The 25178-nt window shown below is 46.8% G+C and overlaps 1 protein-coding gene across 2 annotated transcripts in view; it reads left to right on the top strand.

Moving 5' to 3' along the window:
* LOC142301938 (uncharacterized) overlaps positions 1-16661 on the top strand; it is a 79445-nt gene extending 62784 nt beyond the window's left edge. The window contains exons 3-8 of one of the 2 annotated variants that reach the window (XM_075342996.1): positions 2841-2936; positions 7022-7063; positions 7354-7395; positions 12106-12165; positions 15297-15359; positions 15599-16661. In XM_075342996.1, the coding sequence (XP_075199111.1) occupies positions 2841-2936; positions 7022-7063; positions 7354-7395; positions 12106-12165; positions 15297-15359; positions 15599-16032 (737 nt within the window). In that variant the 3' untranslated portion in view covers positions 16033-16661. Of the gene's footprint in view, positions 1-2837; positions 2937-7021; positions 7064-7353; positions 7396-12105; positions 12166-15296; positions 15360-15598 lie in introns of both variants that reach the window. The other variant, XM_075342995.1, reaches the window with a different exon arrangement.
* The last annotated feature ends 8517 nt before the right edge of the window (positions 16662-25178 follow it).

The raw sequence follows: 25178 nt of genomic DNA, 5'->3' as shown, positions 1-25178 counted from the left end.
CTATAAAATTATTTTAAAGTCCGAAATGTTGGCCTAATGAAAAGTATCTACAGTAATTTCACTCAATACTTGGTTGGGGCTCCTTTTGCATGAATTACTTCATCAATGCGTGGCGATCAGCCTGTGGCACTGCTAAGGTGTTATGGAAGGTTGCTTTGATAGCAGCCTTCAGCTTGTGTGCACTTTTGGGTCTGGTGTCTCTCATCTTCCTCTCAACAATACCACATAGATTGTCCATGGAGTTTAGGTCAGGAGAGTTTGGTGGCCAATCAAGCACAGTGATACTGTGATTATTAAACCAGGTATTGGTGCTTTTGGCAGGCTGGACAGGTGCCAAGTCCTGCTGGAAAATGAAATTTCAATCTCCAAAAAGCTTGTTGGCAGAAGGAAGCATGACATGCTCTGAAATTTCCTGGTAGATGGCTGCGCTGACTTTAGTCTCTTGAAAAAACACAGTGGACCTACACCAGCAGATAACATGGCTCCCCAAACATCTCTGATTGTAGAAACTTTACACTAAACATCAAGCAACTTGGATTGTGGCCTCTCCACTCTTTCTCCAGACTCTGGGACTTTGATTTCCAAAATTTACTTTCATCTGAAAAAACACCTTGAACCACTGAGCAACAGTCCAGTTCTTTTTCTCCTTGGCCCAGGTAAGACACTTCTGGCATAGTCTATTGGTTATGAGTGGCATGACACGAGGAAAGCGACAGTTGTAGCCCATGTCCTGGATATGTCCATGTGTTGTGGCTCTTGAAGCACTCACTCCAGCAGCGTCCACTCCTTGTGAATCTCCTCCAAATTTGTGAATGGCCTTTTCTTAACAATCCTATCAAGGCTGTAGATATCCCGGTTGCTTGTGCCCCTTTTTCTACCACACTTTTTCCTTCCACTCAACTTTCTATTAATATGCTTGGATACAGCACTCTGTGAACAGCCCGCTTTTTTAGCAATGACTTTTTGTGACTTACTCTCCTTAATGACTGTCTTCTGGACATTATTATTATTATTATTTATTTATAGAGCACCATTAATTCCATGGTGCTGTACATGAGAAGGGGTTACATACAGAATACATACACAAGTTACAGTAGACAGACTAGTACAGAGGGAAGAGGGCCCTGCCCTTGCGGGCTTACATTCTATAGGAGTTTGGGGAGGAGACAGTAGGTGGGGTGTAGATTGGGCGGCAGCTCCGCATGGTGGTCGGCCGGCAGCTCCGCACGGTGGTCGGGCGGCAGCTCCGCACGGTGGTCGGGCGGCAGCTCCGCACGCTGGTCAGGCGGCAGCGCAACACAGTGGTCGGGCGGCAGCTCTGCACGGTGGTCGGGCGGCAGCTCTGCACCATGGTCGGGCGGCAGCTCTGCACGGTGGTCGGGCGGCAGCTCCGCACGGTAGTGAAGCAGTGAGGTCATTGTAGATTATAGGCATTTCTGAACAGATGGGTTTTCAGGTTCCGTTTGAAGCTTGCAAGGGTAGCAGATAGTCTGATGTGCTGAGGTAGCGAGTTCCAGAAGACTGGGGATGCTCGGGAGAAGTCTTGGAGTCGGTTGCGTGAGGAGCGAATGAGAGAGGAGTGAAGGAGATCTTGGGAGGACCGGAGGTGACGTGTTGGAGTGTAGTGGAAGATTAGTTCAGAGATATACGGAGGAGACAGATTATGCACAGCTTTGTAGGTCAGTGTTAGTATGAATTGGATACGGTGGAAGATTGGGAGCCAGTGGAGGGACTTGCAGAGAGGAGAAGCGGGGTGGTATTGAGGAGAGAGGTGGATCAGTCGGGCAGCAGAGTTAAGGATCGACTGGAGAGGGGCGAGCGTGTTAGCAGGGAAGCCACAGAGGAGGATGTTACAGTAATCGAGGCGGGAGATTATGAGGGCATGCACTAGCATTTTTGTAGATTGCGAGTTGCCGTACAAAAACATCTGTCCAGTCAGCAGTCTTCCCCATGATTGTGTAGCCTAGTGAACCAGACTTAAGGGACCATTTTAAATGCTTAGGAAGCCTTTTCAGGTGTTTTGTGGCAATTATTCATATTTTCTGAGATAATGACTTTTGGATTTTCATTGGCTGTAAGCTATAATCATATTAACAGAAATAAACACTGGAAATTGATCACTCTGTTTGTAATGACTCTACATAATATACGTATGGATTTCCCTTTTTGTAGTAAATTACTGAAATAAATTAACTTTTTGATGATATTCTAATTTATTGAGATGGACCTGTATATGGTTCAGTCTGATGATCGAATCTAGATTATGATCGGCGCCGCCCCGATCCACGTTATTCCAGCTTGATGGAAGTGGATGATAACTCTACATCATCCCCACGGTGGTCGAAGTCTTGCATCTGCGCAGGTGCGCCTCACTGGTGATGTACAAGTGATGCCAGCGCCTGCACATTAAATTACTTCAAAGCTCGAAATCTTGTGCCTGCACAGGCGCCGGCTTCACTTTTATATCGCCAGTGAGGCGCTCCTGAGCAGATGCCAGACTTCAACCACCATGGGGATGACGTAGAGGCATCATCCACTTCCATCAAGCTAGAAGAGGCGGCATTTGCATGGATCGGGGAGGCCCTGATCGCAATCTGGATTCGCCCATCAGACCACACAATATACATGCAGAGCGGGAGATGTATAAAACACTTTTTCAGGGGTATTCAGTGGCACATGTGAGGCTATAAAACGGTTATAGGAACCCTATTCACATGATTTTAAAGGAGATGGGAAGGGTTTATAACCAAAACAAATGGTGACAAATTCACTTTAACTTTTTCTAGTGGTGATACATTTATTTTTAGTGTTATTTTATTATTATTGTTCATTTTCAGCAGTGTCAACAAGCAACACAAAATTACAAGCGGCACTGATCATTCTGATTATCATGTTCCTGATACTGAGCATCATCACAATTGTCTTCTTCAAATACTGTAAGTATCGATAATACAACATTAATGCAGTTTTAGGTTAACTGTAAGCTATTATTTAGTTCTGCTCGGAGTAAATTACTGTAAATCCTGTCAACAATGATCCACTTGAAAGCCTTTTCATGTTTATAATCTAGAATTAAAAAATAATAGCTCTGTGTTATTTATTAGGGCCATTAACCACTGTCCTTAAAGGCCTCAATACATGTTAGTCTAATGTTGGCCGAAACTGCAGATATCGATGGGTTCAGCTGACAATCTAATGTGTATGGGGGCATGTACTCAATGTTTACAGTAATATTTCCATCAGCCCAGGAACATCACTGTAATACACTAGAGCACCGACTTCAGAAACGTATAGAAGGAATTCCTTTTCTAAGCTTCTGTACCATGAATAACAGGTACCAGGAGCTAGAAGGTTCTTTTCCTTGAGTTTAGAGTCTAAACAAGCTGCAGAATCTTTACGAAGGTCCACGTCCCTGACTAAATCCTTTAATTAAAGCTGTGAAAAAAAGTGTGAGCCATTGGGACTAGCATGAAAGTCTTCATCAGAATCCTGCCCTCATGTTCTGTATCTTCTGAATCAGACGTATCTTCAAGTTTCTCCAGAGGTGAAGGGACCGGTATTCCAGGACCTTGAGGCACAGTGCAAATTGCTGAAAGGAGGTCCGGGTATATAATTTCCTTCTTAGTTTTAAGGTTGTATCTCTCCACGTTGCACGTACAAAAGTAGCAGTCATCACTATGATTTTGCAGTTCCCACCAGGTCATAGGCACGCCAAAACAAAAGCTATTTCTTCCCGTTTGACCACTGTTATAGTTCTTCTACATAATCAGAACACACTCCATGTCCTGATCATCTGATCATCTAATTTTACACCAAAGTACACATAATAAATTTTTCTAACAAAGTGCGTAATGTTCCTTTGTTGCTTTTTCACTACAAAATAACCGAAACTGTAGCAACCGTTGTTGAGTGAATTAGGGCTGTGGAGTCGGTAAGCCAAACCTTCGACTCCGACTCCTCAATTTCCCTTGCACCGACTCCGACTCCGACTCCATGACTCCGACTCCCACATATATTGCTTATAGTTAAGTGAAAAATGTATTGTAGTACAATGTGAACATCAGACATTTAATCATTTTTATGATACAATAATCAAGATATTTAGATTACGGTATGTAAATACGGTATGTAATACACTATGTAATATACAGTAGATTACATATATATCTTGTGTATATATATATATATTACATATTGTATTACATATTTATAATTTATTACAGTTTTTTGTGTTCTAAAGTTGTATCCCAATAAATATATTTTATGTTCTATCTAAATATCTTGATTATTGTATCATAAAATGTATTAAATGTCTGATGTTCACATTGCACTACAATAATTTTTTCACTTAAATATAAGCATTATACTACATGTTATTATTTAGTATGTTTTTGGTGAAAACTGTTTTTTGCCACTTTCATAGTGTATTACATAGTGTTATATATAACTGTGTTTCTCTCCGTTTCATTGAAGCAGAAATGCTATCTGGGATTAAACCTCCTCTTTGGGACAGGCAAAATAGCAAGTTTTTCAACTCCCTTATGAAAATGCCAGGAGTTAAATCCTCAGCTTGTAATTTTTTAGTCACGGTAAATGGGTGATTAAACAATTCCTTCAATTGAGCCACCTATGTTCATTGACCTTCATTTAAGGTTACTTGAGGGTTCACCATATCTATAAGAAATTATTTTAGTTCAAGCAATTGCTCAGTCATTAAATAAGTGCTGCCTCACTGAGTGGCTTGATCAACAATTACCCCTTTCCCAGCACGTCTCTTCAAGATGGAATCAATTTTAGGGGTTCTGGTGGCAATAACCAATTTCCTCACTTTTCCAATCAGATTTCCAGCATGTCCGCCCAGTTTCACACATCAGGCTTTTCGCCGGTTTGGCGGATGCGGTGCATGCCAGTACAGTATGATACAGTACAGTGGCAGCGCCGCAACTTCCGGGTCACATGACAGCATGTGACCGGCGTTTGTCGCGCTGCCACTGTACTGTCTACACTGTACTGGAGTTCGCCGCATCTGCCAAACTGGCGAAAAGCCGGATGTGTGAAATCGGGGTCCCTCTTGCAGACTATCTCTTATTGTCAGCTGCAGTGTGTGCACAACACAGCGCATGTAATGAATATGAAAGTGTTTTGAAGCAGCTTCAACAAGATCATCTAATCCTAAAGTATCATTTTGCTGTTCTTCTGTTGTAATATCTGTTTGTTCCTCAGTTACATGAACAGCGCCGTGGCCTTCCATCTCACACATACTAAATCCTAAATCTTCTTCTAACTGTTGTTCATTACTCTCATTCATCAGTTAATTGTACTTATCATGTTTGAAGCATTGTTCGTTACAATAGCAAGAACCTGTTATTTTTTGAGTTTGTAATCTTGCAGAACTTTTTCCACTAAGGCCTGGAGAAACTGGCTGGTGTGATGAGCTTTAGTATCTTTTACTGCAAGTGTCTTGGTAACAATTTCTTTCTTGTCACAAACATATCGAACATTGATGGCAAAATAATTCAGTGAAATGCAGTGACTCTGGCATCCCAGCAAAGGCAATGGGTTTTAAGATAGGGCATTCAGACACATCGTTTTATGAGGATCCGTTTTTGTGCCCAAAAACAGATCCTCACAAAGAATGAGCAGTCAGTTTGTGGCGGTTTTCTAATCTGCTTTTGCTATTGAAAGCATGATTTATGAGCTCAACAACCTTTCAGATGATGCGTTTTTTTAAAAAGCTGATCTGCCTTTGCAGCTGAAAAACGTATCCTCAAAAAACGCAGCAAAAACACTGTGTGAATGTAGCCTTAGATCAGGAATAGAATAGCCATTTATAGGACATTTCATAACTTTCCCAAATTCCTATGAAAAAATATTCAGTACATTCTGCATTGCACTACTGTCCCCAATTTATTATATATTTTAGGAGTCGGAGTCGGTACATTTTATACCGACTCCGACTCCACCAAAATGAGGTCCGACTCCGACTCCAACTCAACGACTCCGACTCCACAGCCCTGATTACAACACCCCCTTGTAGCCATTTTGAGTTCTTTGTTAGAACCAGAAGCCTGCTCCATCACAAGCACTAAATACTGAAAGGAATCGTGGTAAACATAGCACCACACTCTTATTAAGTCTGTCTAAAACAAAATCTTCATTTGCTCTCCATAAGAACCAATCAAAGGTCAGCTTTCTTTTCTCATACTGCTGAGGTAAAATGAAAGCTGTACTTTGATTGGATGCTATGGACACCAACACATTCTTTTGGAACCTGAGTTAAGAAAATCACCTCTGCCGACAGCAGCCAATCCCAGAACAGCATTCATTGATTTCTAACCAATCTAATGACACAAAAATCATCCACTAAAGGTCACGCAAAGAGGTCAATGTATGGCGCAAGGAAAGCATATGGAGTCAGTGTTTGCAAATATATAAAAATCACTTCTTACTTTTTCAACAATTTTACCCTTGCAGGCCTATTAATTCTGGCCTTTATGGATTTAATTTTTAAAAGCAAGCCATAAGAAGTCCCATTTACAGTTTGAAAAAAGCCAAGTAGGGGACACAGCTAGCATGTGGAATAAGATCCTCTGATTAGATGAGACCAAAGTAGAACTTTTGGGGCTAAATGCAAAATGTTATGTGTGGCAGAAAACTAACAAGGCAAATCACCCTGAAATCACCATCCCCACCGGAAAAATCACATGTGATTTCTTCCTGGAGATGGAGAGAGATCTCTCCGAAACATGTTGAAATAAATCACAATCCCAATAACCTGAACTTGTTTTTCATCACGGCAGTGCAGCATCAATACCTTGTCTATTCATCGCCTATCTCAGCTTTTGAAATTAAGCAGGTTTTCTTCTCTACCCTGATATCATATGTCTGGGGAGATTCAGGAAGCCCTTATACTGATTAGTCTGTGGACTGTTCCCACCAATATGGGTCTGACCCACTTTAGTTTTGTGTATGGTGGTTTTAAGAATTAGCTGAATCTTTCATCTCACTATGTTTCCCACAGATTTGTTAATTCAAGAAGAGATGTCAGAGCTAAAGAATCACGGTAAGTATCCTTCACCTAAAAACAAGGTTTTTCATATGTTACTTGGTATTATCAAATTTAATTATTACAGTCTTCTCTTATCTAATGCAAAGAAAGATGTAATGTTTTTATGATCTCTGTTTAATTATCCTGGAAGGTCTAAGCAAGGACAAGTATGGCCCCACTAGGGCTATACAGATTAGTCTGTGAACTGTTCTCACCGATAGGGGTGGGTCTGACCCACTTTAGTCTAATGTGTATGGTGGTCTTAAGAATTAGCTGAATCTTTCATCTCACTATGTTTCCCACAGATTTGGCAAGTAATCAAGAGATGTCACAGCTAAAGAATCACAGTAAGTATCCTTCACCTAAAAACAAGGTTTCTCATATACAGTATTACTTGGTATTGTCAAATTTAATTATTACAGTTTTCTCTTATCTAACGCAAAGACATGTATTGGTCGTATGATCGCTGTTTCATTATCCTTACTGTTTTATCTTGGAAGGTCTAAGCAAGGACAAGCATAGACCCTACTAGGGTCTAATGCACATGGCAGACCTCTTGAGACACTGAAGGAAATATCATTATTTGAGCAATAGCTTTTTATGTGTTCCCTGTATGGCTATATTTTATTGGAATTGTATTGCATTGTTTTTATCCATTTTCCTTTCACACTTTTTCAAAGCTTTCTCAGACCTATATCCAGCCCTGTTTTTTAAGGTTTAAATTACAACATTTCTGGTGGTCTAGGGTACTAGATGAACATATATTAAGTAGAGAAGTCTGGCTCAATAAATAGATTCTTCTTTATTTCTTGAAAATTTCATACATGGGACATCAGATACAAGGAGAAACACTATAGTCAAATGATGCACACACTATAATAGCGTTTCTCCGTGTATGAAATTTTCAAAAAATAAAGAGAAATCTGTCTATTGAGCTGTTCTCTCTACTTTACATTTGCTTTGATTCAGGCCATGGCGGAACCGATGTCCGAGCTCTTATCAGGAGGTGGTCAGAAGTAATGGTGAGCTGGACTTTCTCTATACATACTACATGATCACCCTCTTTCATCCTGGCTTCAGTTTTTTCTCATAATTTCAGAAAGAGACTACAAACTGCTCAGGCATATGTGAAAATTTACAAATGCTTTATGGGCTTATGGGGTTAACACTGAATATTTGAGCTGTTTTAGAAAATGCTCATAGGGGATTGGTCACCAGGAGAGATGTTATACAATGTGGATATCTCTTAGATCACCTATGAAAAATTAGCCCATGGGAATTATTAGTCAAGGGCTGCCTCCTGGCATCATACACAGTACCTTTTGTCATTTCCGTTTTCACGCCCGTGACTATCGTGGCTGTAAAACACTGCTCTGCTTCCCCTAATGTCAGATCACTTTTTGAGTTGCTCCTGGCAACACATCCAGCTCCGCTACAACCTCCTGTTGCTGTAGATTTAACACCCTGCTGCAGTAAGGCATGGCTAGACTATGTAGGAGTGTAGTCACCTGCCTCCTATAAGTGTTCCAGCTCCGGCCCATAAGCTGTCATTAATGGATTTATTAGACAGCTCTTCCCACCACTCTCTGCATTTGTCTGTATTGATTCTCCAGTAATTGACCTGGCTCGTATACCCGTCCTGTCTGACCTCTCCCTCCAGATTTCGGCTTTGTACCTAAATGTAAATGGACCACTGTGCCTAAGCATAGGTGGTCCGCTCCCCGGCGGGTGTGTCAAAGGAGCTCCTTTGCCCGCAGGCGCTGGCCCTTGGATCTCTGGCCTCTGGCGGTGGCTACTATCCGGTCGGGTTGGGCTGTTGCCTTCAATCGGAACTTTGGTGGGAAAGAACCCCAGGAGGTCCAGATCCTCAATCAGTGAATTTGACTATGGTGGAGGCCTACGGCCTAGTCAGGGTCTGAGTACTTGTCCTGGTGCTCCGGTATACTGTTGGCTCCCCGTTTCGGTTCCGGCGGGCTCCAACCCTGCCCCGGTCCCTACGGTTCCACCGGTCGTGTTCCCGGTCTCCTGCAGGCAGCCCCTGCCGTCTGCCTGCCTGACTGTTTGGGGGTCCTAGGCTCCAACCCAGGCCCCGCGCAGAACTGTGTGTCACTCTCCACTGCTGTACTGAACTAATCTCTCATCTGCCCTTGAACTTCCAGCCTCAGGCCAGCAGACTCCTCGGTGGGCATGTCTTTCCACCTGAATCCGCCCACCTGGTGTGCCTGTCTAACTCTGAGGGAGGCAATCAGGTCTTTGTGTTTGACGGGTGTTACCTTCCAAGTGTGGGGAGGGGGTGTGGTGTGTGTGTAATGACCTGTGACCCCTGGGTGCCAGGGCGTCACATTCCACACCTCTGACCTTCCAGTCTGTCAAAAGCCCAGCCCCTTCTCACCATCGGAGTCTCTAGTGAAGGCCCGGTAGACATTTAGTCACACATCTCCAGGGTAATCCAGGCCCATGGTGCAGTGGGTCCACACCCACCAACGTGACATTATGATCGGGCCATGGACCCCAGTAACAGATAGGGATCCAGTGGTAATGTGCAAATCCTGCATGATGAAGGAGGGAGTGTATGGACCAGCTAAGTAGATTCCCTGGTCATTACCCCTTGGTGGGATGTTTATTGTTTTAAGGGTAAACTATCCATTGTATTCGTTATACTAGGTTATACTTTTGTTTTAATTAGGTTGCACACATGCACGCAGAATGGATTGTTGTGAAAAACTGCACTTGCACCTTATAACTGTATGCATAATTACAGTCTCTAACTTATTTTGTATTCATATTTATATTCAATTCATTATTCCAGATATACACTGTGTGCAGAATTATTAGACAAGTTGCATTTTAGAGGATTTTTTTTATTATTGATCAACAACTATGTTCTCAGTCAACCCAAAAGACTCATAAATATCAAAGCTTAATATTTTTGGAAGTTTTTTTTTTAGATTTGGCTATCTTAGGAGGACATCTGTTTGTGCAGGTAACTATTACTGTGCAGAATTATTAGGCAACTTAATAAAAACCAAATATATTCCCATCTCACGTGTTTATTTTCACCAGGTAAACCAATATAACTGCACAAAATTTAGAAATAAACATTTCTGACATGCAAAAACAAAACCCAAAACAATTAGTGACCAATATAGCCACCTTTCTTTATGATGACACTCAACAGCCTACCATCCATAGATTCTGTCAGTTGCTTGATCTGTTTACGATCAACATTGCGTGCAGCAGCCACCACAGCCTCCCAGACACTGTTCCGAGAGGTGTACTGTTTTCCCTCCCTGTAGATCTTACATTTTATAAGGGACCACAGGTTCTCTATGGGGTTCAGATCAGGTGAACAAGGGGGCCATGTCATTATTTTTTCATCTTTTAGACCTTTACTGGCCAGCCACACTGTGGAGTAGTTGGATGAATGTGATGGAGCATTGTCCTGCATGAAAATCATGTTTTTCTTGAATGATACAGACTTCTTCCTGTACCACTGCTTGAAGAAGCTATCTTCCAGAAACTGGAAGTAGGTCTGGGAGTTGAGCTTCACTTTCTCCTCAAAAGGTCCCACAAGTTCATCTTTGATGATACCAGCCCATACCAGTACCCCACCTCCACCTTGCTGGCATCTGAGTCGGAGTGGAGCTCTCTGCCCTTTACTGATCCAGCCTCTGGCCCATCCATCTGACCCATCAAGAGTCACTCTCATGTCACCAGGCCATAAAACCTTTAAAGAATCAGTCTTAAGATATTTCTTGGCCCAGTCTTGACGTTTTATCTTATGTTTCTTGTTTAAAGGTGGTGGTTTTTCAGCCTTCCTTACCTTTGCCATGTCCCTGAGTATGGCACACCTTGTGCTTTTTGATACTCCAGTAATGTTGCAGCTCTGAAATGTGGCCAAACTGGTGGCAAATGGAATCTTGTAGCTTCACACTTGATTTTCCTCAATTCAAGGGCAGTTATTTTGCGCCTTTTTTGCCCAACATGCTTATTGTGACCCTTTTGGCTATTTACCATGAAACGCTTGATTGTTCAGTGATCAGGCTTCAAAAGTTTGGCAATTTCAAGACTGCTGCATCCCTCTGCAAGACATCTCACAATTTTTGGACTTTTCAGAGCCCGTCAAATCTCTCTTCTGACCCATTTTGCCAAAGGAAAGGAAGTTGCCTAATAATTAAGCACACCTTATATAGGGTGTTGATGTCATTATACCACACCCCTCCTCATTACAGAGATGCACATCACCTGATTTACTTAATTGGTAGTTGGTTCTCAAACCTATACAGCTTGGAGTAGGACAACATGTATAAAAAGTATCATGTGATCAAAATACTCATTTGCCTAATAATTCTGCACACAGTGTATATTGCTACTTTGTTCACAGGGTCATTATATATTTTTTTATAAACATTTCTTTTTCGACAATCCTGCCTTTTACCTGTATTTAATTCATATTTACACACTCACCTTTTTGGTAAAATAGGCCATTACTAATATATAATAAATATATTTTCCTATTTTTTATCTTTCTAATTTTTTTTTCTATTTTTAAAATAAATATGAATGCATCAATTATTTTGTTTTTATTATTTTTTTTCCACACAAATTTGCACTTTTTTCATACCTTGCAGTTTTTATGGATATATTTAATATAAAGCTGCCCTCAGGGATGTCCTACCCTTTTATGTCAACATCAAGGGATATACTATTTATTTGGACCTGGGAGATGTTTTTACAATAATTCTGGTTATATATGATATTTAGCACCCCGCCCTTGTGTCTTGTTTTTTATGTATTTTTATGTATTTTTTATGTCTGGTGATTGTTTTCTGATTTCCTGGTTCGATTTAGTACACATTAACAAAATTTCAATTTAATATTATTTTGACCTCTGTCGAGTTTTTGTGAAGTCTATCTCCCTAGTGGTTCCGATGGTCACTATAGTGATGGTCCTGTCACACTTCTGTACACATCTTTGAATCTATTTAAATATTTATATTAATATCACTATTTATTGTAGTACAGGTTCTTTTTATATTGCTTTTTATTTTTCTCAGAGTTGGACCCTACCAGAGAACCCATCCAATATCAGAAGTGCAATGTTTCCTATTACAAGTGTAAGTAGAGACATAATGTATGTCCTTTTATATGTTTTCTAACATTACGCAGTGGAAAACACCCAGCGCTAAAGGGTCTTAGCCAGTAAAGAAATAAATCTAGGTGAGGTATAAGAGTTGTTAACCTATTGGGGTTGTTTAACCCCTACAACTGCTGCAATACCCTCAGATCAGGAGATCCTGCTGTGTAGACAAGTGGTAGGAGGATAGGAGAAGTAGTCTGCGCTACTAGCATTAAATTCCAGAAATCTGGAGGTCGTAGTATAAGATAGGATCATAAGATTTATTTTTAACGCATTTCATTGCTTTAAATAGCTTAAACAACTTTTTCATTAGGGAAACTCAAATAGCAGTGGCAAACCTCTAGTCTGTTGGGCCCCGATGCAAAGTTTGAGCCTGGGCCCCCTACCCCCCCTCTGGGTTGGTCAGATATATGGGCCATTCTAAATCCTATAAAGAGATACAAATTGCCCCCTCGTCAACCCTTCATTGTGTAGTAATGACTCCCATCCTTTACTTATATCTCCATCATGGCTTCATTCTGGTGTATAACCTGCATCACGGCTATATCCTGGTATATATGGCCCTATCCTGGTATATATATCCTAATCATGGCCCCATCCTGGTATATATGTCCCCATTATGGCCCCATCCTGGTATATATGTCCCCCTCAAGGCCTCATCTTGGTATATGTCCCCATCATGGTCCTACCCTGGTGTATGACACCCACCATGGCTATATCCTGGTAAATATGGCCCCATCCTGGTATGTATGCCCCCATCATGGCCCCATCTTGGTATATATGTCCTCATTCTTGCTCCATCCGGGTATACTGTATGTCCCCATCATGGCCCCATCCTGGTATATATGTCCCCATCATGGCCCCATCCTAGTATAATGTCTCCGCCATGGCCCCATTCTGGTGTATGATGCCCATCATGGCTATATTCTGTTAACTATGGCCCCATCCTGGTGTATATGTCTCCATTATGGCCCCATCCTGGTATATATTTCCCCATGATGCCCCATCCTGGTGTATGACGCCCATCATGGCTATATCCTGTTAAATATGGCCCCATCCTAGTATATATGTCCCCATCATGGCCCTATCTTGGTATATATGTCCTCATTCTGGCTCCAACCGGGTATATGTCCCCATCATGGCCCCATCCTGGTATATATATCCACATTTTGGCAACATCCTGGTAAATAGCCACATCATAGCCCAATCCTGGTATATATTACCCTATCATAGCCACATTCTGGTATATGTCCCATCATGGCCCCATCCTGGCATGTGTTCCTGTCATGGCCACTTCACAGTAAACAAAAATGACCTTCCCTCCGTTGCCCTGGTATCTTTCTCTGATGCTGTGATGCAGGCAACTGACTTCAGAGTGTAAGTAGCGCAGCGCAGAACATCAGGGTCATGCGTGCCCACTTATACCACTGTCAGTGGAACTATGGGCATGGGAAGCAGTGAATATCCATATTCTTAAATAGCGGCACATGTGACCACCCATCCGCTCCGCCACAGGAAGACGACTGCTGGGAGGCCACGTGTGCTGCTATTAAAGAACATGAATATTCACTGCTCCCCATGCCCATAATTACACCCACCTATCAGCATTGGCGTGCAAAGAGTTGAGCAGTGAATATTCAAATCCTTAATCGGCGGCCGGCATGTTGCAGTATAGTGACCCAACGAGTCTCTATGCTGCGATGCATTTCAGCTGGATGCGCACCCTCAGACGTACATCCAGCTGAAACAAGTGGTGGGGTTGGCGGACCCCCTGTACCCCCAGGCCTGATCGCAGTGCAATCGCTGCAGCCGCGATTGTTACACCCTTGCCCAATAGTAAGTAAAACATACCGAAGACAGACAAATAGTTTACAATTTAAAACAAAGAGCTAAAGGAAAAGGAAACCACCCCTGAATGATACATGTACATGTGGCTGGATGCTTGTAGGTATCAATAGAGTTTGAGAAACAGAAAAGAAAGGTCATCAGGGTCCTCTTTCTCTCTTGGTCAGCAGGGACTTCTCTCTCTCTTCTTTCTCTTGGTCAGCAGGGTCCTCTTTCTCCCTTACTCTTGGTCAGCAGGGTCTTCTCTCTCTTTCAGTTAGCAGGGTGCTTTTTCTCTCTCGGTCAGTAGGGTCTCCTCTCTCTCTCTAGGTCAGCAGTGTCACTTCTCTCTCTTGGTCAGCAGGGTCTTCTCTCTCGGTCAGCAGGCTCCTCCTTCTCTCTCTCTTGGTCAGCACAGTCCTCTCTCTCAGTCATCAGGGTCTTTTCTCTCTCTCTGTCAACAGGCTCCTCTTTCTCTCTTTCTCTCTTGGTCAGCATGGTCCTCTCTCTCTCTATCTTGGTCAGCAAGGTCCTTTATCTTTTTCTCGGTCAACAGGGTCCACCCTCTTTCTCTTGATCAGTAGGATCCTTTCTCTTTCTCTCTCTTGGTCAGCAGGGTCCTTTCTCTTTCTCAGTCAGAAGGGTCCTCTATCTCTCTCTCTCTTTCGTGGTCAGCAGTTTTCTCTTTCTCTGTCAGCAGGTTCCTTTTTTCCCAGTTAGCAGGGTCCTCTCTCTTGGTCAGCAGAGAACTCTCTCACGCTCCCTCTCGGTCAGCAGGGTCCTCTATTGTTCTCATGATTAGCAGGGTCCTCTTCCCAAGCAATTAAAGGCTTTCCATTATTGAGATTTATGTGGATTTATTTGCTGCAAATCAAATTTTTGGGGTATATTCAGCAAAGTTGGCAAATTTGGATTTGAAAAGATCCGCTCATGTCTAGTGGTCACCATATCTGAAGTATTAATCACTCCTGTGGGATATACAAATGTAGGTTGTAGGATGAAGGCCAGGAAGGGTATGTCACTGTTCCCTGTGCACAGCATACATGTAATGAGTAAATTCAAGCTAACTTCAGGGAGTGGTAAAGATGATTGTTTGGTACTAGTCATAGACCAACAGCAAATTGCCTAGAAAAAAATGAATGACAGCAGCAGAATACGCAAGATTATCAATTTATAGCTCTCAATTAGTACATTCAGTTTACTTATAAATAATTTTCTTGAAATATTAAATGTAATATTTTTTCCGTTGTTCCCTTTAAAACAAACATGATTTTAAACTTGCAGATTATGCTATGGAGACAGAATTAGAGAAAGTTAAAGAGCAGAATAAGCGGCATTTAACAATGGGTAAGTGTTTATATATACACACACATTCTAGAGGGGTGTGGAGGTAAAAGTACATCCGCACCCTGGTATCTAAAAACTGGGAAGGGGCCACTTTGCCAAATAAGCAGAATCCAGTATAAATTGCGCACAGTAGGTTGGGTCCCAACATAATTTTCACTGGTGCCCAGGAGGTTCAGGTTACATAGGCTTCATTCCTAAGAGTCCTTTAATAAAACATACCCTTTCTTTTATCTCCACAGGTTCCTTCCTTCTATATAATGAAGCCCATAACAAGTGTGCAGAGGTGCACTCACCTTCTGCTGGCAGAGATCCGTTGGAGCTCACCGCCTCCGTTTGCTCCTCAGTTTCCGATTCTCAGCTCTTCCATTGGCTCCCAGGAGGCCGGCTCATGAGCTTAGGAGAAGGACTATGTGTGGTGGTGGAAGGAAAGCCTCAATCGCAGATGCCACTAAGGCTTTCTCAATGTAATGCTGACAACACCTTGAGCTGGGAGTGCTACAACAATACTCTGCTGGGAGTCAAAGGGGAAAACCTTTTCTTTAACTATGGGAATAATCCAAAAAATATCATCATGCTTTTCTCGGGATATGGGATTTGGAGTCGTTGGAGAGCTCGGAATCTTGATGGGAACGTACTAGATGGAGGGGCTTGTGCTCAAGAAAAGGGGTTATAACATTTTTTGAAATATTTTTATCAACTGATTAATACGCATTTGTCAGTGTTCCGGGATTTCCAGTTTGCTTCTGAAGGATCTTGCCCTTTGTTAACATGGAGTTTTCTGTTCTGTTGCCCTATTTCCTGTTCATCTGTTTAAAAGCCGGCCCCTAAGCTTAGTCTAGTTGCTTGAGTATATTGCTTCCTGTCTACTCCTGCCCCACTGCTCTCATTTCCTGGTTGTTATTTTGGATCCTGGTGAATCACCTGACCCCGGCCCTGGACTCCACCTGGTCTCATCGAGCTGTTCCCCCGCTGGTCCCGGACTCTGTCTGCCGTCTCTGGTTGGCGCTTGTGCCCGGTCCCTTCCGGTACATATCCACCCTAGGACCCGCGTTCCACATCCCGTAAGGACATTTTTGGACTATAACCTGTTGCCCTTTCGTGTCCCGGCTGCTGCGCATTTAGGCCTTCTGAGGTGACCGCCAGACAGCCCCTGTATAGGGGTTCGCTCCTGGTGGCCTCCCTGGGTGAGTCCGGTGCGCGGTCCCGGGAATTCCCACTTGCTCCGAACCTGGCAGGTATATACTGTGTTTATGTTATGTTCTGTGTACATATTGCTGGTTGTATATTATAAAACCTCTTTGCACCAAGAACCCGTCTCTGGTTGTCATTGCCCTAACGCGATCGAAATCCTCAGTTCATACAATGATGTGAAGCCCCGCAAACGCTGTTGTGTCGGTGCATTACCTTCAGGGACTCCACTCAGCTGGATCTGGTCACAGGTAGGAAATCTTCTATTTGTCGTGACGCCACTCTCAGAATTGCGGTCAGTGGGGACCGCCACTGCAGATTAAGGGTGCCTGGGGCTGATGATAGGTGCAGTCAGTTGGAGTAGCCTCCTGAGAGTGAGGCAAGCCCCAGGGCCCTGTATAGGTGCGTAGTACCACAAGGCGCAGAATAACTCCACACAGGCAGAATGTCTTTCAGGGTTTTTACTCACTTCAGGTGGCAGGGTGAGTAACCCGGGCGTAGCTGGGATGAACCAGGCGGGAACCAGGTGTCCTTCAGGCTGACTTGTGAGGGTGACTACTAACTCGCCTTCCTTAGCCCTTGGTGGTTTGGGGTAACCCCGACTTTGAGTCCCTATGGGGGTCACCCAGGGAAGATGCTGCAGCCTCTCTCCCCTTCGTTTGCCGTGTGCTTGTTGCCTGGGCCAGATCACTCCAGCTTCTTGCCTCCTGTGAGCTATGGGCCCTAACTGTGGCTACGTGGCTGCGGCTTTTGTGGTGTTGTGGCGTGGGCTTTGAGAGCCCCACACCGGCAGGTTTAGCAAAAGAAAGCTGGATCTATCTCCGCTTCGGGATCTGCCGCCCGTTTGGGCCTGGTACTCTCTAGCAGTCTCCTTACTTCCCACTCCGTGCCCTTTCTTTAGCTGAAGATGGATTTCGGGTAGCACTCCTAGTTGACCATTCTCCCCCGTCAGTAGCCACTGCGCGGGCGCTGTTAGACAGCAACAGCCCCACAGGTCTGCTCCTCACTGAGCCCTATGGAGTTCTGCTCTAACTGACTCACTGCCCCTCCTCTCCTGTTCTTGCCTACGCCACCTAGCAACCAGACTCTCTTACCACACCCCTTGAGAGGAGATGGAGGCTTTTGGCCCCCTCCACTATTCCAGTGAAGGTCAAGGCTTTTCCCCCTCCTGGGATCCCCAGGGGTCCTCTCATGGGTACATGTGTGAGAGCTGATTACTATGCGCCTGTGTTCCACACCCCGGTCAGCCTTCTGGATTACCTGTGTTGTACTGTCCCCAGCATGGGTGCAGTACTCAGTGGTGCCTGACCAGGTCAGGGGCGCCACATTCCCCCTTAGTTATCACCAGCACGTCCTCGGGCTGCAAGACAACATTTTAAAATGCATAAAACATTAAAACATGTAAAACATTTAAAAGCACCAGGTACCATACATCACCACCCTCCACCCACAAGTCCGTTAACCCACCCAAACCCTTTCACGTTGGCCGCGCCTTCAGCCACTTCTGGCAGGATGTAGAGGCGGCTTCCATGGGCTGATGGTTTTCAGGGCATACCTGGCCTGGTGGATCCGCGCCTTCAGCCTCTTCTGGCAGGATGTAGAGGCGGCCTCCACAGTTGGTGCTGACCAGGTACCCTCTTTGTGGTGGAGAGCCAGGCCCCATAAACAGGCATGCTCTCTGGTCGCAGGTGAGCCAAGACCCTATATACGGACGGGCTCCTCCTGGTTGCAGACGAGCCAAGCCCCTAAACAGGCTGACTCTGGTGGTGGTGGTGCCCTTTTGGTGTAACTATTTACACTGCGAGAGTTTGTGGCTATAGCCAGTTCATAGCCTTAAGGTTTATTTCTCACAATAGTTTTTGTGGGCACATTCTTGAACTTTAAAACGTTGCAAAACAAACTTTTCAAAACTTTAACTTTCTAACTGCTGATCTTCTTACTTTCCTTTACTCCTCCATTTCACCAGGGCTTGGGCCTGTTGGGCTGCGGCACCTGCTGCTTTCTTGCTCTTTGTCGTCATCTGAGGTAGTTTCATCTGTAGGTTCCTTGTCTTTTCTTTCTTGATCTTCATCTGTTTCCTTTGCTGCATCTGTTTCTTTATCTCTGTCTTTTCTTTCCTTATGGCTGTCTTTCCTTTCTTCTCTGGGACATGGCACTACATCTAAGGCATACCAGCCTCTTTCTCCCTGATGCATAGTGAACTGTACTGAGTCTCCCATTTTTAAGTTTCTGCCAGGGTGTCCTCTGGGCAAGTGGGCTCTCACATCCCTCCTATTAACGAAAATGCCCTCTTTCATACCCGGTGCCACAATAAAGCCGTATCCGCTTTTCAAGTTAAAGTCTTCCACAACTCCTCTACAAAGGGGTCCTCTGACCTGTGCTTGGGCTCTTCTCAGGAACCTTTTTTCTTGTAGGTCTCTGGCCGTGACTTCCCTCTGCTCTGGGGATGGCGGTGCAGGGGACAGCGTTGTTCTGTTGCGACGCCTTGTCTTGCGGCCTGAACTCTGCGTGGTACAGCTTGCAAGCTCCCAGGTGAGACTTTTAGGCAGATCTTCGTCAGCGGACGGTGTCAAGTCCTCCTCATCCCAACGGGAATAGGGTAACATCTCCGGCTCTGAGTATTGCTCCACTGCCGGTGGCTCCGGAGTCAGCTCCTCAGCTTCCTGGCCTCCTCTCCTCCTTAGTTCTTCTTGGCACTCCTTTGGTGGCAGTGCTGGGGATGGGCTTTCTTCAGCAGGCCCAGGCGGGGGACTCTTTGGCGTGGTTGCTGCAGGGGTTGCTGGAATCCTCTTGGGGGTATGCGGAGGGAGCATGTACCGGTCCACCAACCATTGTGGAAACTTGGCCTCCATGTCAGCCTTCAGCCGCCAGTATTCGGGGTCCTCCCCCAGCGTGGGCTTTCCAGCAGGGACCTCTTTGGACTGGGGAGCGGTGTCTGCTCTGGCCTTGCAGGCCGGGGTAAATGGTGATGCAATCTCTTGGCGGGCCGCGCCCTGTATGGCGGCGGCCTGGTCTTGGCGGGCCGCGCCCGGCATGGCGGCGGCCTGGTCTTGGCGGGCTGCGCCCGGCATGACGGCGGCCTGGTCTTGGCGGGCCGCGCCCTGTTTGGCGGCGGCCTGGTCTTGGCGGGCTGCGCCCGGCATGGCGGCGGCCTGGTCTTGGCGGGCCGCGCCCTCTTTGGCGGCGGCCTGGTCTTGGCGGGCCGCGCCCGGCATGGCGGCGGCCTGGTCTTGGCGGGCCGCGCCCTGTATGGCGGCGGCCTGGATCGGCGTCGCAGCTGCGATGGGATCTGTGCAGGCTGGGCTGGGCGTCGCTGCAGGGACCGGGTCTTGGTGGGCCGAGCAGGGCATCGCTGCGGCGGCCGGGGCTTGGCGGGCCGAGCAGGGCATCGCTGCGGCGGCCGGGGCTTGGCGGGCCGAGCAGGGCATCGCTGCGGCGGCCGGGGCTTGGCGGGCCGAGCAGGGCATCGCTGCGGCGGCCGGGGCTTGGCGGGCCGAGCAGGGCATCGCTGCGGCGGCCTGGGCTTGGCGGGCCGCACCTGGCGTGGCTGCGGCCTGGCTCAGCGTCGCCGCGCCGGGCGCCTCTTCAGGGACCGCGGGCGTGGCAGCAGGGGTCGGGGCATCCGGGCCGGCAGGGGTAATACTGGACTCACCCATCGGTGGCAGCATCGGGGTCTGAGTCGTCGCCGTCCGGTCTGGCACTCGTCGTGCGGTTCCCCTCTCATAGGCCTGAACCGCGGCAGCCATCTCCAGAAGTTCCATGCGTTCTTCTCTGATCTGCTCCACGACCCGGGTCTCCAGTCGGTCGCAGAACTGGGCCAGCTCCCGATACCACCAGGCAGCGGAGCCTGGTTCTGGGTTCCTGCGGTCAGACGCCATTTCTTCTGCGCCGTCTTCTGCACGATCTCCCAGCAGTGGACTCGCCGTTGCCTCTAGTAGCAAGCTGTTCAGTTTCTGCTCTGCCTCTTTCAGCAGCTCCTCTCCCAGCAGCAGGCTTCTGGCTCCCTTTCTGTCCCGACGTCTCTGGACGCTTCCGCTCTCTTCACAAGCGAGGTCAGAACTCTGCAGGGGATCTCTGGGTAGCCACACCTCTTCGTGGGCGGTAACTTCTCCCAGCGCGGGCTGCTGTTGTTTTTCAGCGCGCTTTTCATGGTGGCAATATGGCGGCGCTTCCAATTTTTCAAGCGGACCGCCCAGGCACATGGTCACCTGTCTGAACAGGTCTAGTCCTTATCCTGTTCGTGACGCCAGATGTGAAGCCCCGCAAACGCTGTTGTGTCGGTGCATTACCTTCAGGGACTCCACTCAGCTGGATCTGGTCACAGGTAGGAAATCTTCTATTTGTCGTGACGCCACTCTCAGAATTGCGGTCAGTGGGGACCGCCACTGCAGATTAAGGGTGCCTGGGGCTGATGATAGGTGCAGTCAGTTGGAGTAGCCTCCTGAGAGTGAGGCAAGCCCCAGGGCCCTGTATAGGTGCGTAGTACCACAAGGCGCAGAATAACTCCACACAGGCAGAATGTCTTTCAGGGTTTTTACTCACTTCAGGTGGCAGGGTGAGTAACCCGGGCGTAGCTGGGATGAACCAGGCGGGAACCAGGTGTCCTTCAGGCTGACTTGTGAGGGTGACTACTAACTCGCCTTCCTTAGCCCTTGGTGGTTTGGGGTAACCCCGACTTTGAGTCCCTATGGGGGTCACCCAGGGAAGATGCTGCAGCCTCTCTCCCCTTCGTTTGCCGTGTGCTTGTTGCCTGGGCCAGAACACTCCAGCTTCTTGCCTCCTGTGAGCTATGGGCCCTAACTGTGGCTACGTGGCTGCGGCTTTTGTGGTGTTGTGGCGTGGGCTTTGAGAGCCCCACACCGGCAGGTTTAGCAAAAGAAAGCTGGATCTATCTCCGCTTCGGGATCTGCCGCCCGTTTGGGCCTGGTACTCTCTAGCAGTCTCCTTACTTCCCACTCCGTGCCCTTTCTTTAGCTGAAGATGGATTTCGGGTAGCACTCCTAGTTGACCGTTCTCCCCCGTCAGTAGCCACTGCGCGGGCGCTGTTAGACAGCAACAGCCCCACAGGTCTGCTCCTCACTGAGCCCTATGGAGTTCTGCTCTAACTGACTCACTGCCCCTCCTCTCCTGTTCTTGCCTACGCCACCTAGCAACCAGACTCTCTTACCACACCCCTTGAGAGGAGATGGAGGCTTTTGGCCCCCTCCACTATTCCAGTGAAGGTCAAGGCTTTTCCCCCTCCTGGGATCCCCAGGGGTCCTCTCATGGGTACATGTGTGAGAGCTGATTACTATGCGCCTGTGTTCCACACCCCGGTCAGCCTTCTGGATTACCTGTGTTGTACTGTCCCCAGCATGGGTGCAGTACTCAGTGGTGCCTGACCAGGTCAGGGGCGCCACAATAGTATTACAGCATTCCTGTGTTAATGGCTCGGTAGTACACATAGACAAACGTGGTCAAAATTGTTGGTACCCCTCGTTTAATGAAAGAGATACCCACAATGGTCACAGAAGTAACTTGAATCTGACAAAAGTAATAATAAAATAAAAAAATCTATGAAAATGAACAAATGAAAGTCAAACATTGCTGCTTTTCTGCTTCCACAGAATTTTTTTTTTTGATCATAAATACCAGACCCGAGGTGTCTGCGTAGCTCCCAGGTCCTCCTGAGGTCCTCGGCGTGTACTCACAGCAGGCATGCTGCACACCGTCTTCCCCTCCTTCTGGCCGACACTCACATATGAGATTTCACACACCCTCATACACTCATGAGATTGCACATACAATCACGTGCGTGCACACTCACCAGATATGGTGATACCGCTTGCTTTCAGCCAGCATGCTCTCTTGTCTCTATGATGAGTTCCACCATTGGGTTCTCCTGGCATTCAACCAACAGATCCTGGCCCTCCACTGCACAGCGTCCCAGGTCCTTATGCTGTCCAGAAGCAATTGATATCACTAGATGTGGTGAGTGTGTGTGTGTGATCTGATGTGTGTGTGTGATCTGGTGTGTGTGATCTGATGTGTGATCTGATGTGTGATCTGATGTGTGATCTGATGTGTGTGTGTGTGTGATCTGATGTGTGATCTGATGTGTGTGTGTGTGTGATCTGTTGTGTGTGTGTGCGTTCCGCCATGGGTCCTTGATGCGTTTAACTGCTCCCAATCGGCATCTGGGGAGTATGATTGCGGGGTCTTCTCTCTTCTTTCTTTTGGGGGTGTCTGTTTTCTATAATGAAGTGTCCTGCAGTTTTATTTAACTTTTTTAGCTGCATGGACACTTCATTATTGATCCGAGACTAGGGCTTATTTTTGGGGTAGTTAAAGAATGTACATCTGGAACACCAATGGTGTGAACAAGGTGCAAGACTCAAAAATATACAACTAAACCAGTGCTTTTTTTGCGGTGGTACGCGCCGGTACAGCGTACCGGAAAATCTGAAGAGCGCTGAGGATAAGCACCTCTGCCTCTGTCCACATGGCTAATTTGTAAATTTGCTATATCATTAGCCATTGGCTGGAGCAGGGTGACCTCTGTGTCTCCCCCCCCCCTCCGATCTGATTGGAGCTAGCATCCATGTGACGCTATCCCTCCAATCAGATGTGGAGGGGCGGTGGGTGCCCGCCCTCTTCAAGATGTTTATGGACGCTGAAGATCGAGGTCACGGCCGGTCACCCCGATCTGCTGCCATCCGGTAAGGTATTTGTTCCCCTCTGCTGTTTTCCACCCCCCCCCGACCTCCGTTGCCCCCCGTCGTCCGATTTACACACCCCCCCACACACCGACCTCCACTCCCTCCCACCTGCCCTGTACTCACTGTGCTGCTCCTGCCGCCGGCGATCGGTTCCCCTAGTACTCGCCCCCCCCCGTCCCCCAGTGCTCACCCTCCCTGCTTCCCCCTACTACCCCCGGCGCCATGTCCTCTCCCAGCTGCTAAGCAGGAACACTAGAAAAAAAAATCTCACACTTACCGGTCTGCAGCCTCCCGGGGCACGTCTGATCGGCTTCAGGACCTGCCGGTAATCAGCAGTCACGCTACGGCATCAGCTGACAGTCTAAAGGGGGCTTTACACGCTACGACATCGCTAATGCGAAGTCGTTGGGGGTCACGGAATTGGTGACGCACATCCGGCCGCATTAGCGATGCCGTTGCGTGTGACACCTATGAGCGATTTTGCATCATCGCAAAAACGTGCAAAATCGCTCATCGGTGACATGGGAGTCCATTCTCAAATATTGTTACTGCAGCAGTAACGAAGTTGTTCCTCGTTCCTGCGGCAGCACACATCGCTCCGTGTGACACCGCAGGAACGAGGAACCTCTCCTTACCTGCCTCCCAGCCGCTATGCGGAAGGAAGGAGGTGGGCGGGATGTCACGTCCTGCTCATCTCCACCCCTCCGCTTCTATTGGGCGGCGGTTCAGTGACGCAGCTGTGACGTCGCTGTGACGCTGAACGAACAGCCCCCTTAGAAAGGAGGCGGTTCGCCGGTCACAGCGACGTCGCCGGGAAGGTAAGTACGTGTGACGGGTCTGGGCGATGTTGTGCGGCACGGGCAGCGATTTGCCCGTGTCGCAAAACAGATGGGGCAGGTACCCACGCGATATCGGTACCGATATCGCAGCGTGTAAAGCGGCCTTAAGTCCAGCGGTGGGGCCGGCTTTTTACCGCCCAGCTGGTTTAAGCGATCAGGTGATGCTCTGAGGTGACTACAGCAGCTGATTACCGGCGGCTCCTGGAGCGATCAGTCGCGTCCCGGGATTTTGAAGACAGGTGAGTAGTTTTGTTTTTTTTGTACTGATGCATCAGCTGATTGTATAAACAGCTTTTATACAATCAGCTGATGTGTCATTGATTCATGTCCTTTAACCTGACATCATCTGATCGCTTTGCCTTCCAGATGATCAGATGATATTGGATCTGGATTGTACAGCGCGGAACCCTTGACCCAGGATTACTACGGAGGGGGGTTCTTTATTTCAATAAAGATGGAGTCACTAATTGTGTTGTGTTTTATCTCTAATAAAATATTTTTTTGTCTTGTGTTTTTTTTTTATCTTTACAAGAAATTCATGGTAGCGTGACACCATGAATTTCAGGCTTAGGGCCAGTTGATAATATACAGCTGGCATTAACCCCTTATTACCCAGCAAGCCACCCGTCACCAGGGCAGCTGGAAGAGTTGGATACAGCACCAGAATATGGCGCTTCTATGAAAGCGCCATTTTCTGGGGAGGCTGCGGACTGCAATTCTCAGCAGGGGTGCCCAGAAAGCTTGGGCACTCTGCGCTGTGGATTCCAATCCCCAGTTGCCTAGTTGTACCTGGCTGGACACAAAATTTGTGCGAAGCCCACGTCATTTTTTTTTTCTTAAATTATTTCATTAAATAATTAAAAAAAGGGCTTCCCTATAATTTTGGTTCTCAGCCGGGTACAAATAGGAAGCTGGGGGTTGGGGGCAGCCCGTACCTGCCTGCTGTACCTGGCTAACATACAAAATAATGGCAAAGCCCACGTCATTTTTTTTTTTTTTTACGTTTTTGGGCAAAAAACTCCTGCATACAGTCTTGGCTGAAGGATGCTGAGCCTTGTAGTTCGGCAGCTGCTGTCTGCTCTCCTGCATACACT

The sequence above is a fragment of the Anomaloglossus baeobatrachus genome, chromosome 4 (genome assembly GCF_048569485.1).
Source record: "Anomaloglossus baeobatrachus isolate aAnoBae1 chromosome 4, aAnoBae1.hap1, whole genome shotgun sequence".
Taxonomy (NCBI): domain Eukaryota; kingdom Metazoa; phylum Chordata; class Amphibia; order Anura; family Aromobatidae; genus Anomaloglossus; species Anomaloglossus baeobatrachus.
This window is presented reverse-complemented; position numbering and strand designations above follow the sequence as displayed.